At 33.2% G+C, this 21,879-nt stretch overlaps 1 protein-coding gene across 1 annotated transcript in view; it reads right to left on the bottom strand.

Moving 5' to 3' along the window:
• Positions 1-3,146: 3,146 nt before the first annotated feature.
• Positions 3,147-21,879, bottom strand: part of LOC129615659 (NADH dehydrogenase [ubiquinone] 1 beta subcomplex subunit 2, mitochondrial-like) — a 55,098-nt gene continuing 36,365 nt past the window's right edge. Inside the window, exon 3 of the mRNA XM_055530977.1 lies at positions 3,147-3,317. Coding sequence (XP_055386952.1) covers positions 3,249-3,317 — 69 coding nt within the window. The 3' untranslated portion in view covers positions 3,147-3,248. The remainder of the gene's footprint in view (positions 3,318-21,879) is intronic.

The following is a 21,879-nucleotide window of genomic DNA, read 5'->3' as shown; positions in this document are numbered from 1 at the left end:
GAATAGTTTAGTGTTAAAAAACAAAAAATGCAAATTGCTTCGATCAAAGACAACCTTAAAAATAAGAAATTAGTGATTTCTTATTGACGGCTGTAATTTTAACTTAAGCAGAAAGCCAATTTATTGGCCAACATATAAAAACAGAATTCGAGACCTATTGAAAAAATTTCAGACAATTATACATATATAATCGAAAGTTAAGACTTAAACTCTGACCACTCTCCAATCGTCTTTTTGGACGTGGCCCAGGTGTTCGACAGGGTTTGGCACAGGGGCTTCAATTTCAAAATAAAAGAGTGTCTGCCAGAGCCATTTCCAAAAATATTGAAGTCCTACCTTTCTGCAAGAATGTTCAGGGTAAAATTTGAGGAGGAGTACCATCTTTAAAAATTTGAGGCACACCAGCTCATGGAAGTGTACTGGGACCTCTTTTGTACTTGCTTTACACCAGAGATATCCCGCAAAGTGACGAAACTTTCTTAGCAACTTTTGCAGACGATATGGCAATATTAGCGACCTGTCAAACTGTTGAAGAAGTTACGAATAAATTGCAAGTCTCATTGAACGAAGTGTCTACTCAGATAAAAAAATAGAATTTCAAACTCAACGAAGCTAGATCAGTGCATGTAAACTAGACCAACTGAAGAGGCGATACTTTTTGTATCTTACTTATGGAGCAACAATTCCGTACGCCAACGAAATTAAATACCTTCGTATGATATTGGATGCTAAATTAAAATGAAAAGAGCATGTTAAAAAAAAGAAAACTAAACTGAACATCAAATTGTTAAAAAATAAAGTTGGGTCAAACCAATGGTTTGTATTGTAGCACTTTTCCCTTTAACAAGTGAAAATTCTGCTTTTAAATACAGTCTATGTATACCTATCACACTATAAAAATTATTTTCATTCATATACAAAACTATTTCTAGGATTGCATATATTTAGGATGACGCATATATGCAGTCTTTGAAATAAAGCAAAAATTAACATAAAAAGGGGTTAACATAATGCTCGATTTTAAGGGTTAATTGTGTGAGTTAAGAAAAATAATTATATTTTTTAGTGTCATGGAATTTACCGTTAGCTTTTTGAGTTTATAAAAATTTGGAAAGGCTTGCGGTTTCGGAAATATAAGGTGTCAAAAATTCAAATTTTACAAATTTCAAGAGGTGATAACTTGAGAGGGGGTGGAGATGGAAAAAAAATTTCTTCTAACGAAATGAACTATTTGTTAATGTCTAAAAGCCCTAAAATTTCAAAGTTCTAGAATATAGGATCTAGAAAACCGACATCAAAAATTTGGAAAAAAAGGACTTTAGATAACGGTAAATTTGAACGGCCATTTTGTTTTTCTAAAGTTTAACTATAGTATATCACGCTAGGGGAAGCAAGCCACTGCCTTTCTGCGTTTGCAAAATTTCAAAAATGCTTATGGTTTCATTGCAACAAATATTTAAAAAAGGCCATTTTTAGGGTTTTGGGGGGGTATAACTTCTAGAGGGGGGGAGATAGGTAAAAATTTTGTTCTACGAAAATAAGTTTCTAGTAAAGATCTATGCATATATAAAATTTTAGCTTTCTATCTTCAAGGGTGTAGAAGTTTTGTAAACAGACACACGGACAGACGGACGGACGGACGGACGGACGGACGGACGGACGGACGGACGGACGGACAGAGTGAAACTAATAAGCACTTTTTTCAAAAATTTTTTTGGAAAAGTCCTAAAAAGAAAACTAAGCTGAACATCAAATTGAGAAACATGTATTGGCTTCTTGGAAGACATTCCGAGCTTAATACACAAAACAAACTGTTGTTCTACAATCTTTTTTTTTATATTCTGGAAGTTAGCTACGTATATATAATCTTTTATTAGACATTGCGTTGTAGATTCTGCGTTGTGTTGATTTTCAAGAACTACATACTTATTTTTTGAAATATTGTTAATTTTGTAGTTAATTATTATTTCGTAAACCTTACTTATATTTAAAAATTTTAAGTTTTGTTCGTAGAAATTCGTGAAATGTTAATTTTCTTATGTTGGATTTGAGGTCCTACTTTCATTGTTAAATTCAACTAGCCTTTTCTAGTTGAAAAATACTAGCCTTTTCCTGAATCTCTTGTTGGTAATTGTTATTTTGTGGTACATTTATCTCGTGGGTCTTTTCTAAAAAATAACAGAATGCAATACATACTTACGTATATCTTGTGAATCTGTTATTATGACAATGTGTTTGCGTGATTTGGTATTTATTCTTATTGCTATTTGATAACCTCGATGTGCTGGATCCTAATCCTATTTACATTTGGTTCGCGTAATACTTTTTTTATTTCAGGAAACATCTTTGCTTCTTTTGTATTCGCTTTTCTTAATAAGTACTATTTTCCAGTTTTATCTGTTTTTTGGAACATCAACATATTTTATTTATTAGTTATTTTTTATTAATTACCTTTTTTTCTATTATAAAATTTTCAATTTACTAGAATTATAGTTATTTAAATCGGATTTTCAGTGCGGAATCTTGATTTTCTGTTATAGCTAAGAGCATTAAGTGACTATCATACGAAATGTTTGCAATTCTGTTGTAGCAGTGTGCATCGTAGCATCGTAAAAAATTTAAACTGGCAGCATTTTCTAAAATCTTTTGTTTTTGACATTTCTGACGGTTTTCTCAAAGTAAATATTTGAATTATTTTAAAATAGTTATACATTTAATTGTATGTATAATATTAAGGAGACGTTTATTGTTAAATTTGTAAGAAAATATGGATAGCAAAAGACTTATGCAGGTGGCCTACTATGTAGACTTTCGCTAAACAATTCTTGCATGTTAAATTTTGACCCTATGCAAATCGAACGTCGCAAATATGCGTACTACAGAATGTTACTTTCGCATACTTTTCATTCACTTGCCATTTTCTTTACAAATCTTATTGTAGAAGTCTAAGTTTTTGAAAAAATAAAACTAAAAAATGTAAGTGTTAATGTAAGTGTTGCATTTAACTGAAGTTTTGTAATTAATACTTATAACTATTAAATATATTCGATTTACATAGCGTCGAAATTTAAAATGCGGAAATCGTTTAGCGAAATAGCACTACGTAGTAGGCCACCAAATAAGTTTAGAAATAAATTATTACAAACTTTTGATATTGCAATTTATTTTCAATTTTTTACTACATTGAAAAATTTTAACGATTCCACTATAAGTGGAACTCTTTACCAAATAAGTTTTAACTGTGTTTACTACTTGTCATCAGGAATCCCCAATTCTCGGTTCGACCAATAATCTGGATCTGGGTAATGAAACTCCCCCTAAAAAAAAAATAATGTTTAATTTCTAATTGCAACTAGTAATGTGTGGTTGTACTACAATTGTTCAAATTGCACGTATCTACACACACCTATTCTCAACTTATTTTTGGAACGGACAAAATTAATTTATCAATTAAAACAAAAATTATATAAATACATATGTGAATACTACATATATGTATGTGTATTCTCAAAATATACTTCAATGTATTTTACTAATATTAAATTATTTTGAATAGTCAATATATTCCAGCTCCATTAAGTGGGCACTTTCTCAAAAAAGGGTGAACGGAATTGATAGGAAAAAATCCTGTTTTAATTTTGGCAAAAGAAAATACCTAAAAGATACCTTTTGCCGTTTTGATTTTTTTTCTGAAAAACGGTTGTAGAGTTGTTTGGAGGCTAAAAAATATAAATGTCAGAATTTGCTAGGACTCTAATCAGAATACTATCGCTAATGCCTCTCCAGAATAAAAGGCATTGGAGCTCCTTTTTAGGAGTATATGTAGGCTCCATTCTAATTTATTCGGCGCCCAAAGCAGTTTCCAGTCCGCTTGGGGCGCCGATCAAAATCTGAAACTAAACTTCCAATTAAAGTCTGACACTAAACTTAGTTTTTTGTTTTATAAATTCAACAACAAATTCATTTAATTAAATATATTTTAAATAGCTATGATCAGATTTATTTCAATCATTTAAACTTAATTTTTTGGTTTTCACAACCAAAAACTCACTTTTTGGTAAAAGTGAAACTAAACTATAAACGGTTCTAAAAAAAACAATATCAATAAACGAACTTTTTCAAAGCTTATTTTAAAATAAGAAAAGTAAAAATTTATTTACTGATGTACTTAAATGATTGTACATTTCGAAATTTTATATTTTTAAAAGAAAAATAAATCATTGTAAGTTTTATTCGTAATTTTAAACTTACAAGTGAAATTTTGTATTTTATACATTGTAGATTGTAGATTTTTCAAGGGAACCGAGTGGGGCAGGAGTATCCCCCGGGCCACCGCAGCCATTCGCGACTTATTGTAGCCTCTCCACGTCCCTCCTACAATACCCCGTTCCAAGTATGAAACCGGAGATATCCCTAAGGGAGTTAGACAGCAGTTCTCGAACACTTAAGAAACCTTGTCCAAAATAAGCGCAGAGCACGTGTACTATGCAGGTGATATCTAACCGGGCAATGGCCTGTGAAAAAATTCGCAATAGCGTGAACCCGTCCCTTCTCATCCCTGCCCATGTTGACAGGGGTGGATTGGTCGGATGTTACGGGATAGGATCATTAGGTCCACCATAGCTGACGACACTTTTTTCATTTCCGCTGCAAAGGGGTGGATCCATCGTGGTGGATGATCTAATTGCTGCGCTCAGGGGCTCTGGGCCGCATGTCTGAGGCTACCCCGACGATGTGGCTTTCGTCATACGTGGTACATTTGAGGGCACTATTTCAGACCTTCTGCAGCAAAATTTACGTGCTGTGGAAGGGTGGTGCAGATAATTAATGTAAATCCCTGCAAAAGCACTTTGGTTGCCTTCACCAGACGTTCTGCAGGGATAAATTAACGAGCCCAATTCTCTTTGGTGAACGTATTGGTTACTTTAGGGAGGTGAGGTACTTGGGGGTAACCCTAGACGATCGTCTCTCCTGGAATACCGACATAGATAGTCATAGATAGGGCTACAGCAGCCCTCCCGATGACTATCTATGGGAGCGGGGCGGCCCGATACTTGAGTCGGATTCAAGCGTGTGATATGCGGACGGAGCCTAAACGGAGTCTGGTGTGGGTCTGGGTGTGTGCGGTGTCCGCCTGGACGCGCGTATATACATATGTGAGAATGGACCCATATTGCAGTGTTTCAGGCCGAAATACATTCAAAGGGAATGTGTCTGAGAGTCAGTTTAGAAAGGGGGTATAGGAATCTTACCATTTATTTGTTCTCAGACATCAGGGCGGCATTGTTGGCGCTTCAGTCGGCCTTACATCCAGGCTTGTCTGGAGCTGCCTTACTGCACTTGTGGAATTGGCATCGGTAAACGGAGTGACACTTATTTTGGTGCAGCCCACAGTGGATATGCGGGCAACGAGGTTGCCGATGGATTGGCGCGGAGGAAATCTGGGGATAACTTTGTGCAACTGATGATTTTCTGTGGTCTGCCTTCCTTCGCTGTGCGGGCTAGGCTCGCCTGTCTGCCTGCGTGGAATGATCATACAATATCTCACCCGTTAGCCCCTTCACTATGAAAGGCTCTTGGATAAGGACGACGTTTAGGTGATCCTTCACAAATCTATGAGCCAGAACATCCGTAGGTGGCCTGGCTTGCTGTAGATTTATTGGGATGCACCTCACAGCCATATCATTTCTTTCGGCTCCTGTCTATGGGCTTTAGCCCTTTAGACAAAGGCTCCACATGGGACCCGCTTCTCCTTTTGGCTTTCTTGACTAGCGCGTCAGCGAGTTTTTCCTTTTTCGGCCCGGCACTCTCCTTTGAGGTGGAGGCTCTTTCTGCGCCAGCTGCCGCCTTTGGAGCCGTTTCAGGTTCCCCTGAACAGCTCGTTATTTCTGTGCCAGGCACTGTAGTGACTTTCTCGCTTTCACACTGACCGTTATTCGGAAGAAGATAAGAAAAAGACGGAGCTTCGCTTTCCGTAGATCCTCCAAACCGGAGTCGTCTACGGAGAAGATGATGGAGCACTCCTCGTTCTTTTCTCTATCCATACGGAGCACCCTCCAAGAGCTCGGTTGTTTCGTCCTTTGGGACATAGGTAACACAGATATGCTGTCTGGAAACGTTGTTAGCACAGCTATGTTACAGCCGTCCCAAGGTGTAATCTGCTGCAGATACTGGTAATCCAATCCCTGGTGTCCCTGTTGCTGCATGTGACGGATATTCATCAGTCCCTTTGCCACGCCGCAGTAAACTGGAGATGCGAACCTTGTCCATTTCGTCCATGATAGCTACTTTTATTTTCCCCATCTGGACGTCGGATAGCCTCTCATTGGGGTGCAAACCATGCGCAATAGCTACTTTGATTTGCCCCAGTGCATCCCGGTAAGAGGTCTTTTTTGGGCTCTGTTGATAAATGTTCCCAGGGACCTCTTTCTCAGCATTGCTCTCTTTGAAGGTCCTGCGTCAGGAGTGTTACTCTCTGACCTTTCCCTCTTCTGGGGATGGTTGATTGGTGCAACCGTTTCGCAGGCCCTGAGCTTTTCAGCCTTTTTTTTTGTGTTCGCGGGTTTCTTCTGGAGACATACCTTCCCTGATGTACGCCGCGATAAGTCTTTTGGAGACACCAGAGAAATGATGTTTCTTTCCACTGATCTTCAATCTTTTCATTTCCTCTTCGGCTTGCTGAATAAAAGGTCCCATAGGATCCTGCTTACCCGTTTCCGCTGGAGCCGCTGTTCCATCTTCCACCGGTGTAAGAAGCTCTGGTTCCGAAGACCCTGGAGCATCGATCATGGCAGTACCGGCCACCTCGCTCTTGTCCTTGTTGTTTTTGTTCTCTCTTTTGTCCTTGCTGAAGTTATTGTCGTGGTCGCAACTGTTATCGTTGTTGTTGCTTTTTGTTTCTTTGTTCATTGTGGTCCCACGAGTAGCTCGAGAAATACGGTCAACCATGGCAGAGCCCGGCATACCATGGGAAGGCTAATTTAAACTGGATGGCGCCTCGTATCCAGAGTTCGCATATTAACGACTAAGCCCCCCTTAGCCACGCAGTCATCAGCATATGGTGTTCCATCTTGCAAGGGATTCGCCGCGAGACCACCACTTGGAGGTAATAGTGCGATTTTTGGAAGTATTTTATACATAATAATACATAAAATTTATGGTTAAAAAACTAAGCGGGTTATGTATAAGTTTTTAATATTTTTCATTATATTATATTTTTTACCTACATGAGCTTATGATAAACTTTGTTCTTGAAATTTCAAAAAGTCGCTCAGGTTATTTTAATTTTGGAGTAATTTCTTTATATCTAACAAGTCCCAATACTAAGGGAGAAACTTGAAAGCACGACCTTATTTTATATGGGTTTTTTAAATCGAAGTGGCTGTTTTTTGAGAAGAAGTATTAAAATAAATTCACACTTATTATATGTAGGTAAAGTTCTAAAAATATATGTAAAAAATCAATTAAATATATTAATATTTTCATTTATAATTATTTTAATATTCTTAAAATACATACAGAAAAGCGGAAAAAGAACAAACACAACCTTCACCTTCAACATTTTATATGGTACTGAAAGCAATTATTTTTAAGTGAAGTCAAATATTTTTAAGTGAACAGCCTTTTTTTCTCATAGCGTAAGTTAACTCAAGATATGGGAAGTAACTGTAGTGTCAGGTTGAAAATATAATTTAAAAGGAATAATTAATAATTGTAATTCTGATGATTCATATCATTCAAAAAAGTGTTTAGTGTATTTATATAATAAATAAAAATGTTAGAGTAGTGCGTAGAGTAATCAAATGTATGTAAAATTTCAATTTTATAAACATTTTTTTTGTATATTGGAAAATATATGTAGATATATAGTGTTTTAAATATATAGTGTTTTGCGTAACTGACTTTTTTTCATGTACATTTTTTACATTATTATGAATAAAAAATTATGTTTATATATAGGCACATTATCAACTTAATTTTACTGTAAATTGATATAAATTTTTTTTTAGCAAATGCATACTTTGCATATTGGGCGCACCGCTTTCGAGTATATGTACCTTTTAATGGATGCGACGTAAAACCCATACCTGTTTTTAACCCGGACAAGATCACCTTTCTAGAACCCGGACAAGATCGTCTTTCTAGAGCGGTCGTCAAGCAAAAGTTGCAGAGTTCTCAGATACCCGTTATCCGTTTAACGTAGGTATCTGTCATATTGGTGACGGATACCTAAAGGCCTAAAAGTGATGGACATGTAAAGGCCTAAAACTGATGGCGAAAAGAACAGACGATGTCCCGAAAATCGGCATAAAGCCGAATCTTGATGATTAAGACGGGGCAGTTCTTATATGTACTGAACAATTTATGTAGAAGAAAATTGGAAATTCAAGGCGCTGGGAATGTTTTAGGCATCTTCACTGCTTCAGCAGAGGGGCTTTTAACACGTTTTGCCCTTTCTCATTAGAATGCTAAAAAAAGAATTCGGTCCGCAGGTAATTTCCAATTAGTCTCACATTATTCTTATTCAAGATGATGCAAAAAAACTGGACAATCACATAAAACCGAAATAACAAACAGTGTTGTGCTAAATTTTGCGAGTTCATTTTCATTTTTATTCATTATTAAGATATATAACAAGTAAATGAGTTACATGAACGTTATAAACAATTAATAAATAAAACTTGTTACTTAATTCAAGGAAAAAGCCTATACAAATATAAAATTTACATATTATATGAAAACCTTAACCCACACCGGTACGGAGAAATCCCTAGGTTCTTCAATTCGGACTCGAAAACAGACATCTTAGCAGAGGCCTCTTCGTTTTGTATTAAGGGACAACACGCATTTATTCTAAAGCAAGTTCTACGCCTGACCATTGGTGCAATTTTTCTTATACATGTCATATAAATGTTGCCAGAAATAACCAAATAATAGGGAGAAAGAATTTGTTCCGCAGGTAATTTCCAATTAGTCTCACATCATTCTTATTCAAAATGATGGAAAAAATACTCCACAATCACAAAAGACCGAAATAAAAAACAGTGTTGCGCTAAATTTTGCCAGTGTAAACTACTGTCAAAAGAGCGTTAACAACAAAAATCAACCATAGTAACATACAATATTAATAACGATACTATTCTTTAAGTGCTTACCTTATTCTGGTGCATTCTTTATTAAGATATTCTTAATATATATTCATTTTTATTTATTATTAAGATATATAACAATAAAATTAGTTACATAAACGTTATAAACAATTAATAAACAAAATTAGTTACTTAATTCAAGGAAAAAGCCTATAAAAATAAAAAATTTAAATATCATTTGAAAATCTTAACCCACATCGGTACGGAGAAATCCCTAGGTTCTTCAATTCGGACTTGAAATTAGACATCTTAGTAGAGCCCTCTTCATTTTGTTTTAGGAAATAAGATATATTTATTCTAAAGCAAGTCCTACGCCTGACCATTGGTGCACTAGTTATGGCACCCGTTTTTTAACCGAAGTGTTTCGGGTTCAAACCCCGGTCAGGTCACTATAAAAATTGTATTCAATATTATTATAACTTAATATACAATACTAATAAATATGGTATTCAAGTAATTTTCATATATTCATAATATTCGATATTAAAAAAAATCTAAGAAAACAAACAATAAATATTAATATGTCTTCAATATTTAATATAAAAAAACTACTGCGAGCTAGTCACCTACCTAGTTAAAACTCTATGACATAATGAAACTACGGCATGAATCTATGATATCATGCACTAGCCCTATACTCCTTCTAGGAGTGAAAAAGTAAAAAAGTTTTACGTCTACATTAAGGCAAAATCCATCTTTTAAACCTTCATTTAAAGAATCCCTCTAAGAACCCAAAATTCAAAGCAAGCTCCAATTTTTTTCAGATTTTACTACACACAGCCTAGAACAAAGCCACCAAGATCTTAGTTCTAAAATCAAATCCCTCAATTGAACTCACAATAATTTAAACGAAACTCTTTTCAACGTTAACCGTCACCATATCTAGAATCAATGGATATAACTTCTGCTAACACAAGGAGGAACCGACAAATCAAATAAGAACTAAGAACTTCTTTAACTAACAAATTAGACATTAATTTGATTTAACAAGCAGACAGTAACTCTCAAATAGTGAATGTTTCCACATAATTGAAACGGGCCAGACCAAACAAAACAAGATCATAGAAACTTTGGTGTCATTAAAGCTAACACAGATTACAAAATTTTAAATGAGAACTTCAAAACTTAGACTCTTTCTAAAATAATTTGCCAGAAGACTTACTTGGTCATTAGAATTTCTAATTTATACAGGTGCATCTTCCTTTATTGACTCTTGGGTTTGAACAAAAAGGTACATCTTTTTTTTCTTCAGGTAGTATCCAGCACCTACTGCGCCAGTGAAGAGGATAATATTCAATGTTACATAGAAATTCTGCCTATAAGAAAATATTCTTCTAAAAATTTCAATGAAATAAGCTACTTCAACATACAATGCACCGAACCTTATATAAGTAACAAATAACCATAGCAATATAGCTGATCTCGTTAGAATTAAACTCTTAAACAATAAAGAGAAAAAATGTCTTCTTTTTAGAAGCAAGGAATTTGATATATTTTTTACAAAAGGACAAAAGTTGACTTTCACCAATAGAATTAGCTATTGAATCAAGGCCAGTGATGTCATGCCCCTCGCACATTAAATAGAAGTAACGCGGCATATAAAATGACATGCTTTATAAATGTATTATAAAGCCTAGTTATTCTTCATGAAGATCAATAGTCCAGTTAGTTCCAAATAAATAAAAAGGCTAGTGGGAAGCAAAAATGGTCATTTATAATCAGAAAATTTTGCATAAAATTAATTTCAGATTTTACAAGTATTAGTTTTTAGTTTCATAATTTTTTTTATTCCTCAAAAACCTTCATACCTCTTCAACATATTTTTTTTGTTGAATTTTGATTTTTTTTATTTTTTTCTATTCATTTTTTGCTTAAAGTTATTTTTAATTCTAGAATTAAATAGCAGAGGAAAAGAAAAAGGCTTTCCATTTTCATAGATTGTTTTAGCTTTCATTCCATATACATAGAAATCTTTAAAGGAAAAAATTTTTTGTTTACTCAAATGTTAGAACCTTAGGTCATGTAAATCAATTAAACATTAATTCACTTTTTTTCTACTATATTTAATTTTTTTTGCTTTACGATATTTTGTGGGTACGTAAAAATTTAATTCTAGGTTTCCTATTAAATGGTCTGGTTGATTTAATATTTGGAAAAAATTTCATAATTTCTTTTGCCATAAATTAGAAGTTAATTTCTCGAGGCATAAGCAATTTAAATATTAAGCATAGCGAACTTTCATATTGAAGGAAACCTTAAATAAGCTTGATGATCTTAAAAAATATTGATATAATTGCCAGTATGAGATTAAGCAGACAGGTGTAGTAAATTTGTTGAAATTAATTTTTGAATATGGTTTTGTTTAATATTTTTGCTGATCAAAAACTATCTAGAAAGATCCAGAATAAATTGTGCTAATTTTTTAAGTCTTAATGATTTTACAGAAAATGAATTTCTCATGTTGAAATTATATTTGAGTTCACAATACAACGACAAAAGCGAGAGTGGGCTAAAAGCACCAGGGGGGGGGGGGGCGGGGAGGTTTATATTGAAGATGATGTATTGACATAGATTATCCATATATGTAGATCGAAAATTTTCAAATAATTTTTTTTTGTTTCCGCAAATCAGAGCAAAAAATAAAATATCAAACTTTTTCTATTTGTTTGTTATTAGTGCGTAACAATGCTATATCAGTAGAGCCTCCACAAGTTGACGGGTCAAGGGCGGAAGAGAAATGGTCACCATATAGAGGGGGTCCAATTTCAGAAAAATTTTTTTTGCATTTCATCATATCTTTGAAAATTTATGCCAATTTATAAAAAATAAAAAAATTTTTATTATTGTATAAATATTATTATAAAATTATATATTTTTGTAAAATTCTTTTGTATTTTTATAAGTGTAAATTAAAACACAAAGTTTTCATTCTTTGACATGATTTATTACCGACCGTATTGTGTAAACAATAGGTAGGTTATGTGATGGCAACCAATTTTGCATATCGAGTTTTCGGTGGGAATGCACTTCTCCATAGTAGGGAAGTGTAAGTAAACTATTTTTAGCAACCTGTCGGTCCGTCGGTCTGTCGGTCTGTCGGTCTGTTGGTCTGTGTGTGCACGCGTGTATCTCAAGTCCTGTTGAACCGATTTTGATGAAATTTTATATGTAAGTTTATTTCCACCATGGCACAGATTGATCAACTTTTGGGATATATCAGGCCTCGGGAACGGCACATTTTAGCGGGCCTGCTTTACATTTTTGAACATTTAGAAGAAAATATTCAACCGATTTACTTGAAATTTTATATATAAGCTTTGCTCGATCGTCCGCGAAAATTTCTATGTTTTGGAAGAAATCAGGCATCGGCAACTAGGCGTTTACTACGGGCCAAATATTCATTTTTGTGTATAAAAAGAGAAATAACCAACCGATTTCATTGAAATTTAATATATGAATTTCTCGTATCAATACAATGAACATATAAATTTTTTGGAAAGATCAGGGCTCGAAAACTGATTTGCGGGCCGATTTCACATTTTTCACCATTTCGAAGAAAATATTTCACCGATTTACTTGAAATTTCATATATGAGCTTTGCTCGATCGTCCGCGAAAATTCCTGAACATGTAAATGAACATGTAAATTTTTTGGAAAGATCAGGCATCGGCAACTAGACGTTCACTACGGGCCAAACATACACTTTTGTGTATATAAAGAGAAATAATCAACCGATTTCATTGAAATTTAATATATGAATTCCTCATATTAAAGCCGTGAACATATAAATTTGTTGGAAAGATCAGGGCTCGAAAACTGATTTGCGGGCCGATTTTACATTTTTCACCATATCTACGGAACGAATTGATGGGATTTCATGAAATTTGATATTTGAGTTCTGGACATTACCAAAACTAACTGGTGGGCATTTCAAGGAATTCGGATAGCACAAAACGAAACTGTACTAAGAGCCAAATTTACATTTTTCTAGATATGTTAACTATAAGCTTACAAATGTCCTTAAAATTGGAAAGAAGTACTTAACAGACATTTTGTTAATATTCTGCAACACTTTCACTCAACTAGACAATACACAATGCGGTCGGTTATGTGCTGAACACATCAGTTTTTTTTTTTATATATTTATATGTAAATAAGAAGACGTCCAAATTTTTAAATTACTAAAAATGTTTTAATGCAACTGTAACCGCTGCACTATTTGTATTTTTTCAATACACTTTTTTAAACAAAAATAGAATGTGTAGGCTTGATATTTTAAAAAATGTAGTTTTCAACTATACAATTTATAGCAGAAAACTTCAAAATTTGCTTTCAATTAGAAAGAAATATTATTAAAATACTTAAACAAAAACTTAAAGCATGACATTTATTAAGGTATACGCCATCCATATTGAATTACACGTATTCTGTCACTTGTTATAACGTATTCTGGTATACTAAATTTGTCTTACCGTTTGTAACGCTAAGAAATAACGGTCTTAGATATAGACTCAAGTGTATGTTTTTGATCAGTGTCGAATCCTGAGTCGATTTAGCTTTGTCTGTCTGTCTGTCCGTCCGTCCGTCCGCCCGTCCCAACGATAACTCAAAAACTAATTGAGCTAAGTTCACCAAATTTCAATTTCGCAAATGATTTATTGTAGTAAGTACCAGAACCTTATTTAAATTGGACATGATCGGGACACTGATTCGGATAGCTGCCATACAACTTCAAAATTTATTTAACAATATCTCAGAAACTATAAAAGCTGTGGTATTGAAATTTCACACAAACGACTATATTAGTAGGGCCAATGTGTTTGATAAAAGTCGTTGAAATTGCTTGGCTCGTTCTGGAAGCTGCCATACAACTTCAATAGTAGTTTGGCACACACAGTATTTTGAAAAACACAGTACTGAAATTTTGCATAAATTAATATGATGATACGGCAACTTAAAGTCACAGTCTGTCCCATAGTCAGTTATGGCACATTTATTCGCACATAGCATAGCGGGTATCAAAGAGTTGACAAGGTCAACTCTATTTTTTCTCGTTTTTATTTAATTTAGGGGAAAACAGTACTTTCAGAATACGAAAGAAAATAAAAACAAAACAAACGGGAGAAGATAAAAACAAAATAATATTTGTTTTAATTTGTCTAAGTATGAGGTGTTCTTTAATATGCAATAAAATGTAAATGACTGAAAATAGTGTTTAACCTACGGAATGTAGAGGTGGTCTTTAAAGAGATACCTTTGTATATAAAACGGGAGGAGATACAGTAAAACCTCCAATACTTTGTATATGGACGCATCAATATGGATTTTTTTGGCATCAATAAAAAAATTTATTTTTACAAAACAAACAAAAACAATCAAATATAAAAATAATAATAATTTGGAAAATATATATATATATATATTTAGCACATTATTATTTATACAAATATGACGAATATACATAGTTATATATGTTAGACGAATCGCTTAGGACAAGTATCAATTATCATGCAAATTCAACTTTTAGTCACAAAATGCAGCTACCATATTGCCTAGCGAAATCGTCATCGTTTGATGAGAATAGAAAAAGAAAAATTGGTGAGTATGTCGCACACAAAACTTTGGTTTAAACTTGTTTAGATAAAATTCTAACACTGCAGCATGAACTCGTTATATAAGTACCAATTTGTGTGAAATTTTAACATTGTAACCTAAATAATTTTTTATTAAGGTTAAAATTGAATTATTTTTAAAGTTATGCGCACCTTCACTAAAAACTTATACAATTTTAGTTCATTTTAGTTCATTTTTATACATTGCAATATTTTTGAATGACCTTGTGTATTTGTAAATATATTTATGAAATTTTTCACTTGTATAGTACCATATATTTTTAGTTTTGATAGTTTTTTGTTACTACTAAAATAAATAAATTTTTTGTTATTTTATTACGTTTAAGCTGCTTTTACATATTTAAATTAATCAGGCAAAAAGAGAATGGTCTTAAGAATAACAAAACTCTTAAGAAATTAAAATAACGACTTAAACCATATTATTTCTAATTTATTTAAATTATATTTTTAAATAAAATATCTTATCATGATATAATTTTCTTTAACCTTAACTTGACTATTTTTGTGTTCGAAAGTATATTTTTTTGTTTGCATTATCCTGTTATTAATTTTTTAAAGCTGTTATTTTATTAACTTAGACCACAGAATGAACGTAGCTCGAAAACTCCACATTTGACAATAGCATAAAAATAATTTTTTTCTTGTTGTGAGAGTTGTAACAGATTGTCGTGTTTTTAAAAGTTTCCTTCTTCCCTGAACTTTTCATTTTCCAATTCAAAGAAATATAAATTTAAATTTTTTATTGAAGTAATATAATTTTTTTGAAGGAAATTATTTTAATAAATCCTCTAAATCCCGGATTATTTTATGTTAATTGCAAAATAGTTTTCGCATCAGTAAAATCAAAACTAAATTGTTGCGCGCATATCTTCAAAATATTAACATGCAGTTGTAGTTATAAAATAAACTACAAAAATAGTCCCGCATGAGTATTTAGTGTTAAAATAGAACTGAAGTTAGAATTGAAGTTCTCCTACGGGATTATTTACCTTGCCACGATATAGGAGCTGATTAGGGTCAAGGAGTCTCGAGATGCATCCCCAGATGAGGCTGGAGCCAAAAGATAATCAAATCCTTCTCCCGCACGTATCCCTCCCCAATATCCTATCACTTCCGTTTCCCCTGGGCCGGATTAAGTTGTTACGCGAATAGTCCATTCGCTAACGGAGCGTTCGGATACCTGGAGCCCTCCGGATCTTTTCTCCGCAACTCGTGGTATCACAATAGAGAGCAGAAATTTTAAAAACTTGGTTAAGTCCGGCACTCATAAAAAGCCGGAAAAAAATTTGGCCAATCCAGTTTCAGGAAACGGTGCTGAAACATAACTGAAGGCGAGTTCAATACAAAAACAGCAGGCGAGCACCAAGAATGCGAAAAGCACTGATGCAAAACCCAAGATGCGAGAGGAGTCCCAACCGGGACCGAACTACCGCACACAAAGCTGTGACTCAGTCAGGCCTAGTATTGGTAGTAGCTCGATAGATACAGTACCACATACTAGCCAATGCAAGAAAAGAACAACGTCAGCAACGATAACGCCCTCGCAAATGGCATATAGGGAACGGCGTTCTGCATTCAGGAACCTGGAAAGAATCGGCCGGATTCCGGAAAAAGACAGGTCTAAAAAAGAAAGGCGCACATACAACTGGGCCAGAAGTATTGTGAACAAGCGATTAAGCGTAGGGGGGGCAACAAAACGACAGCGCCCCATAGAGGAGAAGCTAAAGCTACCACCTCGAGAAGCTAAAAAGCCAAGACCACCGAGCAGACCCTCGAGCGCACCTGCTACGAGGCCTTTCAGTGAGATCCTGAAGGACCATCTTGTTGTCACTGTGGTAAACCCGGCGCAAGAAGATGGCACACTGAACTGATGATGGCACACAACCCATTGTTAAATTGACAAAAATTAATTTGTAAGTCATTTGTTAAATATTTTTGTCAATAAGACTAAAATTTGTCAATCGAATCTAGATTGCATTGTCAATTTGAATAAATATTTATCATAACGACAAAATTATATTGTTCATCACAGAACTTGATGTCGTACAAAGCAACTTTGTTTAATTGACAATATAATTTCTTTAAAGTGATCATTTTTTTTAGCTTCAACAATGTTTTTGTCAGTTTCAATTTACAAATTTACTGCCCTGTTTTCGTTATTGCGACAAAAAATTTTTGTCAAATTACAAATATATTTTTGGAGCTACATGCTTTTAAAAAACATATTTTGTCCATTTTACAAAATTCTCTGTAAAAATTTTTTTCTATTCCGATAATTTGCAAAAAATTGGACTAAAATTATTAATATAAAAAAATTAGTTTTTTAAGAGACACAAAATAGAAAAAACAAAACTAAACTTGTTTTTTCTATTCCCTTTCTTTTGTAAAACTTTTTGATTTATAATATACATATGTTTATACATACATAATTTTTGCAATATAAGTTCGTCAAAAATTTATTGGCGTCATCTATAAAAAGTACTTCATGTCGAAGAATTTCTTTTATAAGGGACCGTTATTTTCTATACATTTTGTTTAAGTCTTAAAAAAAAAATCACTTGTCGTTTGATTTATGAAGCATAATATTTGAAAATTAGAGTTTTCAATAACTTATAATTATAAAAGTGAATTTCAAAGGTAGAATATTAAAAATAAAAAAAATAAAGTTGAGTCAAACCAATGGTTTGTATTGTAGCACTTTTCCCTTCAACAAGTGAAAATTCTGCTTTTAAATACAGTCTATGTATACCTATCAAATTATTAAAATTATTGTCATTCATACACAAAACTATTTTTAGGATTGCATATATTTAGAATGAACGATTTATGCACTCTTTGGAATATAGCAAAAATTAATATAAAGTGGTTTTAACATAATGCTCGCTTTTAAGGGTTAATTCTGTGAGTTAAGAAAAATAATTATATTTTTTAATATTATGGAATTTACCGTTAGCTTTTTGTGTTTATAGAAATATAAAAAAGCTTGCGGTTTCAGAAATATAAGGTGTCAAAAATTCAAATTTTATTAATTTCAAGAGGCGATAACTTGAGAAGGGGTGGGGATGGAAAAAAGTTTTCTTCCAACGAAATGAACAATTTGTTAATGTCTAAAAGCCCCTAAAATTTCAGGCTTCTACAGGCTGGGGTCAAGAAAAAAAACGAATTCAAAAATTTGGAAAAAAAAAGACTTTAGATAACGGTAAATTTGAACGGCCATTTTGTTTTTGTAAAGTTTAACTATAGTATACCGCGCTAGGGGAAGTAAGCCGCTGATTTGCATTCGCAAAATTTCGAAAATGCTTATGGTTTCATTGCAACAAATAAATTAAAAAAGGTAATTTTTATGGTTTTGGGGCAGTATAACTTCTAGAGGGGGGGGAGATAGGTAAAAATTTTGTTCTACGGAAATAAGTTTCTAGTAAAGATTTATGTACCTACAAAATTTCTGCTTTCTATCTTCAAGGGTCGGACGGACGGACGGACGGACGGACAGAGTGAAACTAATAAGCACTTTTTTTCCAAAAATTTTTTGGAAAAGTGCTAATTATAAAGTTAAGCTATAAAAAATAAAAAAAAATAAATTGTTTATCAATAGCGTCTGGTATTATTAAAGATAATCAGAATCTGGATATTTGGTGTTACGAAAAAAGAGCAATATTTTTATTAATAAAATATTATTTGTTATACACGTATGCCGTAGTGAATATTTCTCAATAAAGTCTTTGCAGACCAAATTATTAAATTGTTTCCTAAGGAACTAAAAGTAAGGAATAGAAAATTTTAATTTTGGAAAAATATTGTAATTAATTTACTTCTTTTATGATTCTTCTGTTATGAAATATACATATTTCTTACGATCTACAGATAATCAGCTTAGATTGTTGAAAAACACTGGACTTATTCAAAAATCAACAGCAAAAAAGCAGCCTGAAAATAGTCATAGCGAATCTTCGCTAGTGTTCTCAGAAAATAATCAGTTTCAGGTAAAAATAACTTTAAAATTTAAAACATTTTAATTCATGTATTTTTGCTTTTTTAAAAAATTTTGTTTGGTTTTTGATATACGAAAAAAATTTTCAAGCAATTTTCAACGACAATAGTTCCTGGAATAAATTAGAATAGCATTGAAAAGTTGCTCCAGGCCACTGGTTAGCATTAATAAAACATGCTGAATCAACAGCAGAAATAATTGATTTCGACAATACAAAAAACTATAAACTTGTAATTTATATTTTTTCCTGCCTTAATTTCTGTTTTTAGTTTTCTGTATTATTTAGATTTCCATGGACTTTTGCAACGCTTTTCCAGATAATAATTTTGTAGACGAATTCCCAGAATATTGCGAAGAATTGTTGGTTTTATATATAGAAACAATCAAGAATTCAAGTAATATTGAAATGTTGAATACTTGAAAATTCGAGAAACTTATGTGAAAGTACAAATGAACATACGAGTACATATTTTAATGTGTAATATCAATATTTTAAGCATTTGTTTTTTTGCTTATTTTTCAGACGAAAAATTTATCATAACTTTGTACTTAATACATGCAGTTCTTTTTCCTACTGGAGGAAAATTCAAACTAGAAAACGAGAAAAGAGTTAAAGTTAAGTACTTTATAAAAAATTCTCAAAATACCGTCCTAATGAGGGGAGTGTCTGCAGAAGAAGTACAATAAAAACTTGAAACTTTGAATCATGAAGCGATTCAATCAATTAGAATAGTTGCTGGTAATATTTTTGACCCTGATGATATTGTATATTTTGATGAAATTAAATTTAAATTCACTAATATTTTACATAATGTTGATACATGCTTCAAAATCTTTAATTTGTTCGATTTAAAATATCCAACATTATACAGTAAGTTTCAAAAGGGTATGCTGAAATAACTTTTGTATTACAAGAATTAATAAGTAAAAATAAAAAATATATGATGAATTAAAAAATTCAAAAATTTTGTTTATTTGAAAAGCTATCTTTAGTTGATTGAACAATACTAATTTGTTTAGATGAAAAGAGTATTTTGCTAAATTGACAACAAAAGTTGTCAGATTGAGAATTTATTTAGTCATTTTAACACATAGACGTTTTTAATTTGACTAAAATATTTTTTCTATTCAACGATTCCAATTGTCAAGTTGATTACAATCATTGTCAAAATGATAATTTAACTTTGTCCTCTCAACAAAATACCCTTTTTCAATAAGAATAAAATTTTTTTTCATTTTGACAAATCCGATTGTCAAACTGACTAAAGTGTAAGGCTTTTGTAAAATTTTGTTATTTTTGTTATTCACAAAGTTTTTGTTGACCGTATAGAGACAAAAAATTTGTCGAATCAAATGTTTTTTTTGTCAATCTTGCTAAGACTTTTTTTTCAGTGCAGCTTTCCTCAACTCATGAAGGAAAATCCAGGCCCATATCCCTCGTGCAGAGACCAAGGTTGGCACCAGAGATTTGTGAAACTTATGACCTGTGCTGGCGGTAGGTCTCTCAACCTTTATAAAAAGGCGATGGCAGGAGTAGGGGAAGCTTGGCCAGAGTTTAGACTTCCGGTCCTTGCAAAAGACGAAATCCCAAGCAGGTCGCGAGCTTGGGCTTGAATTCCAGCTGAGCCGTTGAACGCTGATACCATCCTGGAGATGATCAGATTGGGCAATCCGAACTCGCCAACAGCCAAGAAAGGTGACAAAAAATTGGAAGAGAAAAAGGACGACTATCGCCAGGGCCTCGTAATAAATAGGGAATCTCACTTCTGGAGAAGCAGGAATTCGCCTTTAATTATGGGTTCTCCACTGTAACCCTTAAAGTGCATAAAACGGACATAAAGTTGGAGGGGGCCCAACAAAATAGTGATCGCTCTCATTAGAAGCAAAAATGCTGGATGAAACGGGAATGACTGATGATGACTTGATGTATCTAGATCTAGAGGACTTGGGTCTGGACGAGGATGCTTTAAGACGCTGGTGGAGTTAACGAAAGCAGTAGTGCTTCGCAGAATTCGGATCAACCTCCACCACTTTAGAGCAGCTTCGGCTGCACTCCTTCTGCGCTTAGAAAGCATCGGAGACGATATAGTTCTGATAAAGGAGGCTTGGACAGCAGGGGTAAAGATCTGCGGGGTGTAGAGGGCAGTGTACAAGCTGTTTTATAGCAACAGCAGCTTGCAGAAAAGATCATGCGTACTTGTTAAAAATAACTGAAATGCTTTTCTATTACCTCTTTACAGCAATGAAGACTTGACTGTAGTCAGTCTTGAAGCTGGTGGCAGTATTTCTTGGTGGGCGTCAGTATACCAGCCCTTCGACTTCCAGGGGGTTGGCGGGGTTGTTTTGTGGAAGGATTGGATGGCTTCATCCATTTCTACACGGATGGATCCAAACTTGACGGAAGGAAAGGTGAGGGCGAGCAATTGCGAGTTGAGCTCTCTTTCCGCCTTCCACATCACTGCAGTGAAACTGTAAAATTTATAATAATTTTAATATATAAAATTATTATAAATTTTACAGCTTAGTTGTGATAATGTGCATGCCAATTTTGCCATATTTTAATATTCTTTTTTCTGGTATGGTATAGTAAGTTACTTATTTTATATTATTAGTTGTTTTCTTTTCTAATAATTTACCTTATTTTATTGTTTTCATTTTTTTACATATTTATTCTCCTTTTTTATATTCTTTTTTTCGTTTTGTTAAATATTTATTTATTTTTAACGCCATTATTGTTTAATTTTATTTTATATATGACGCTATTTTTGTTTTGTGTTATATAACGTATACATAGGGACTTCTGAGGTATAAAAAAGTACTGTTACTTATAGAACGGCTAGAGACATGGGACAAAAGGCATTAGATCGGGTTTTGCGAGTAGGGTCCCAGCAAAATCTAACATTGGAACTTTTTACTGCCGAAATACTTCAATTTTAAGATTTTCTGTAAAAATTTTTCTAAAATAAAAGCACATTTTTCTTTTATACTTTACATTATTAGAAACACAAACCACTAACGTAACTATGTTCTTCAAATGCAATATGGTTAATTGTACAGCTACTGACAGTAAAACTAAGTCGGTTGTCTGTAAAGGCTTTTGTCACCG

The sequence above is a fragment of the Condylostylus longicornis genome, unplaced genomic scaffold (assembly GCF_029603195.1).
Source record: "Condylostylus longicornis isolate FDR11 unplaced genomic scaffold, ASM2960319v2 ptg000143l, whole genome shotgun sequence".
NCBI lineage: Eukaryota > Metazoa > Arthropoda > Insecta > Diptera > Dolichopodidae > Condylostylus > Condylostylus longicornis.
The sequence above is the reverse complement of the archived record's forward strand: the minus strand, read 5'-3'. Positions and strand labels throughout refer to the sequence as shown.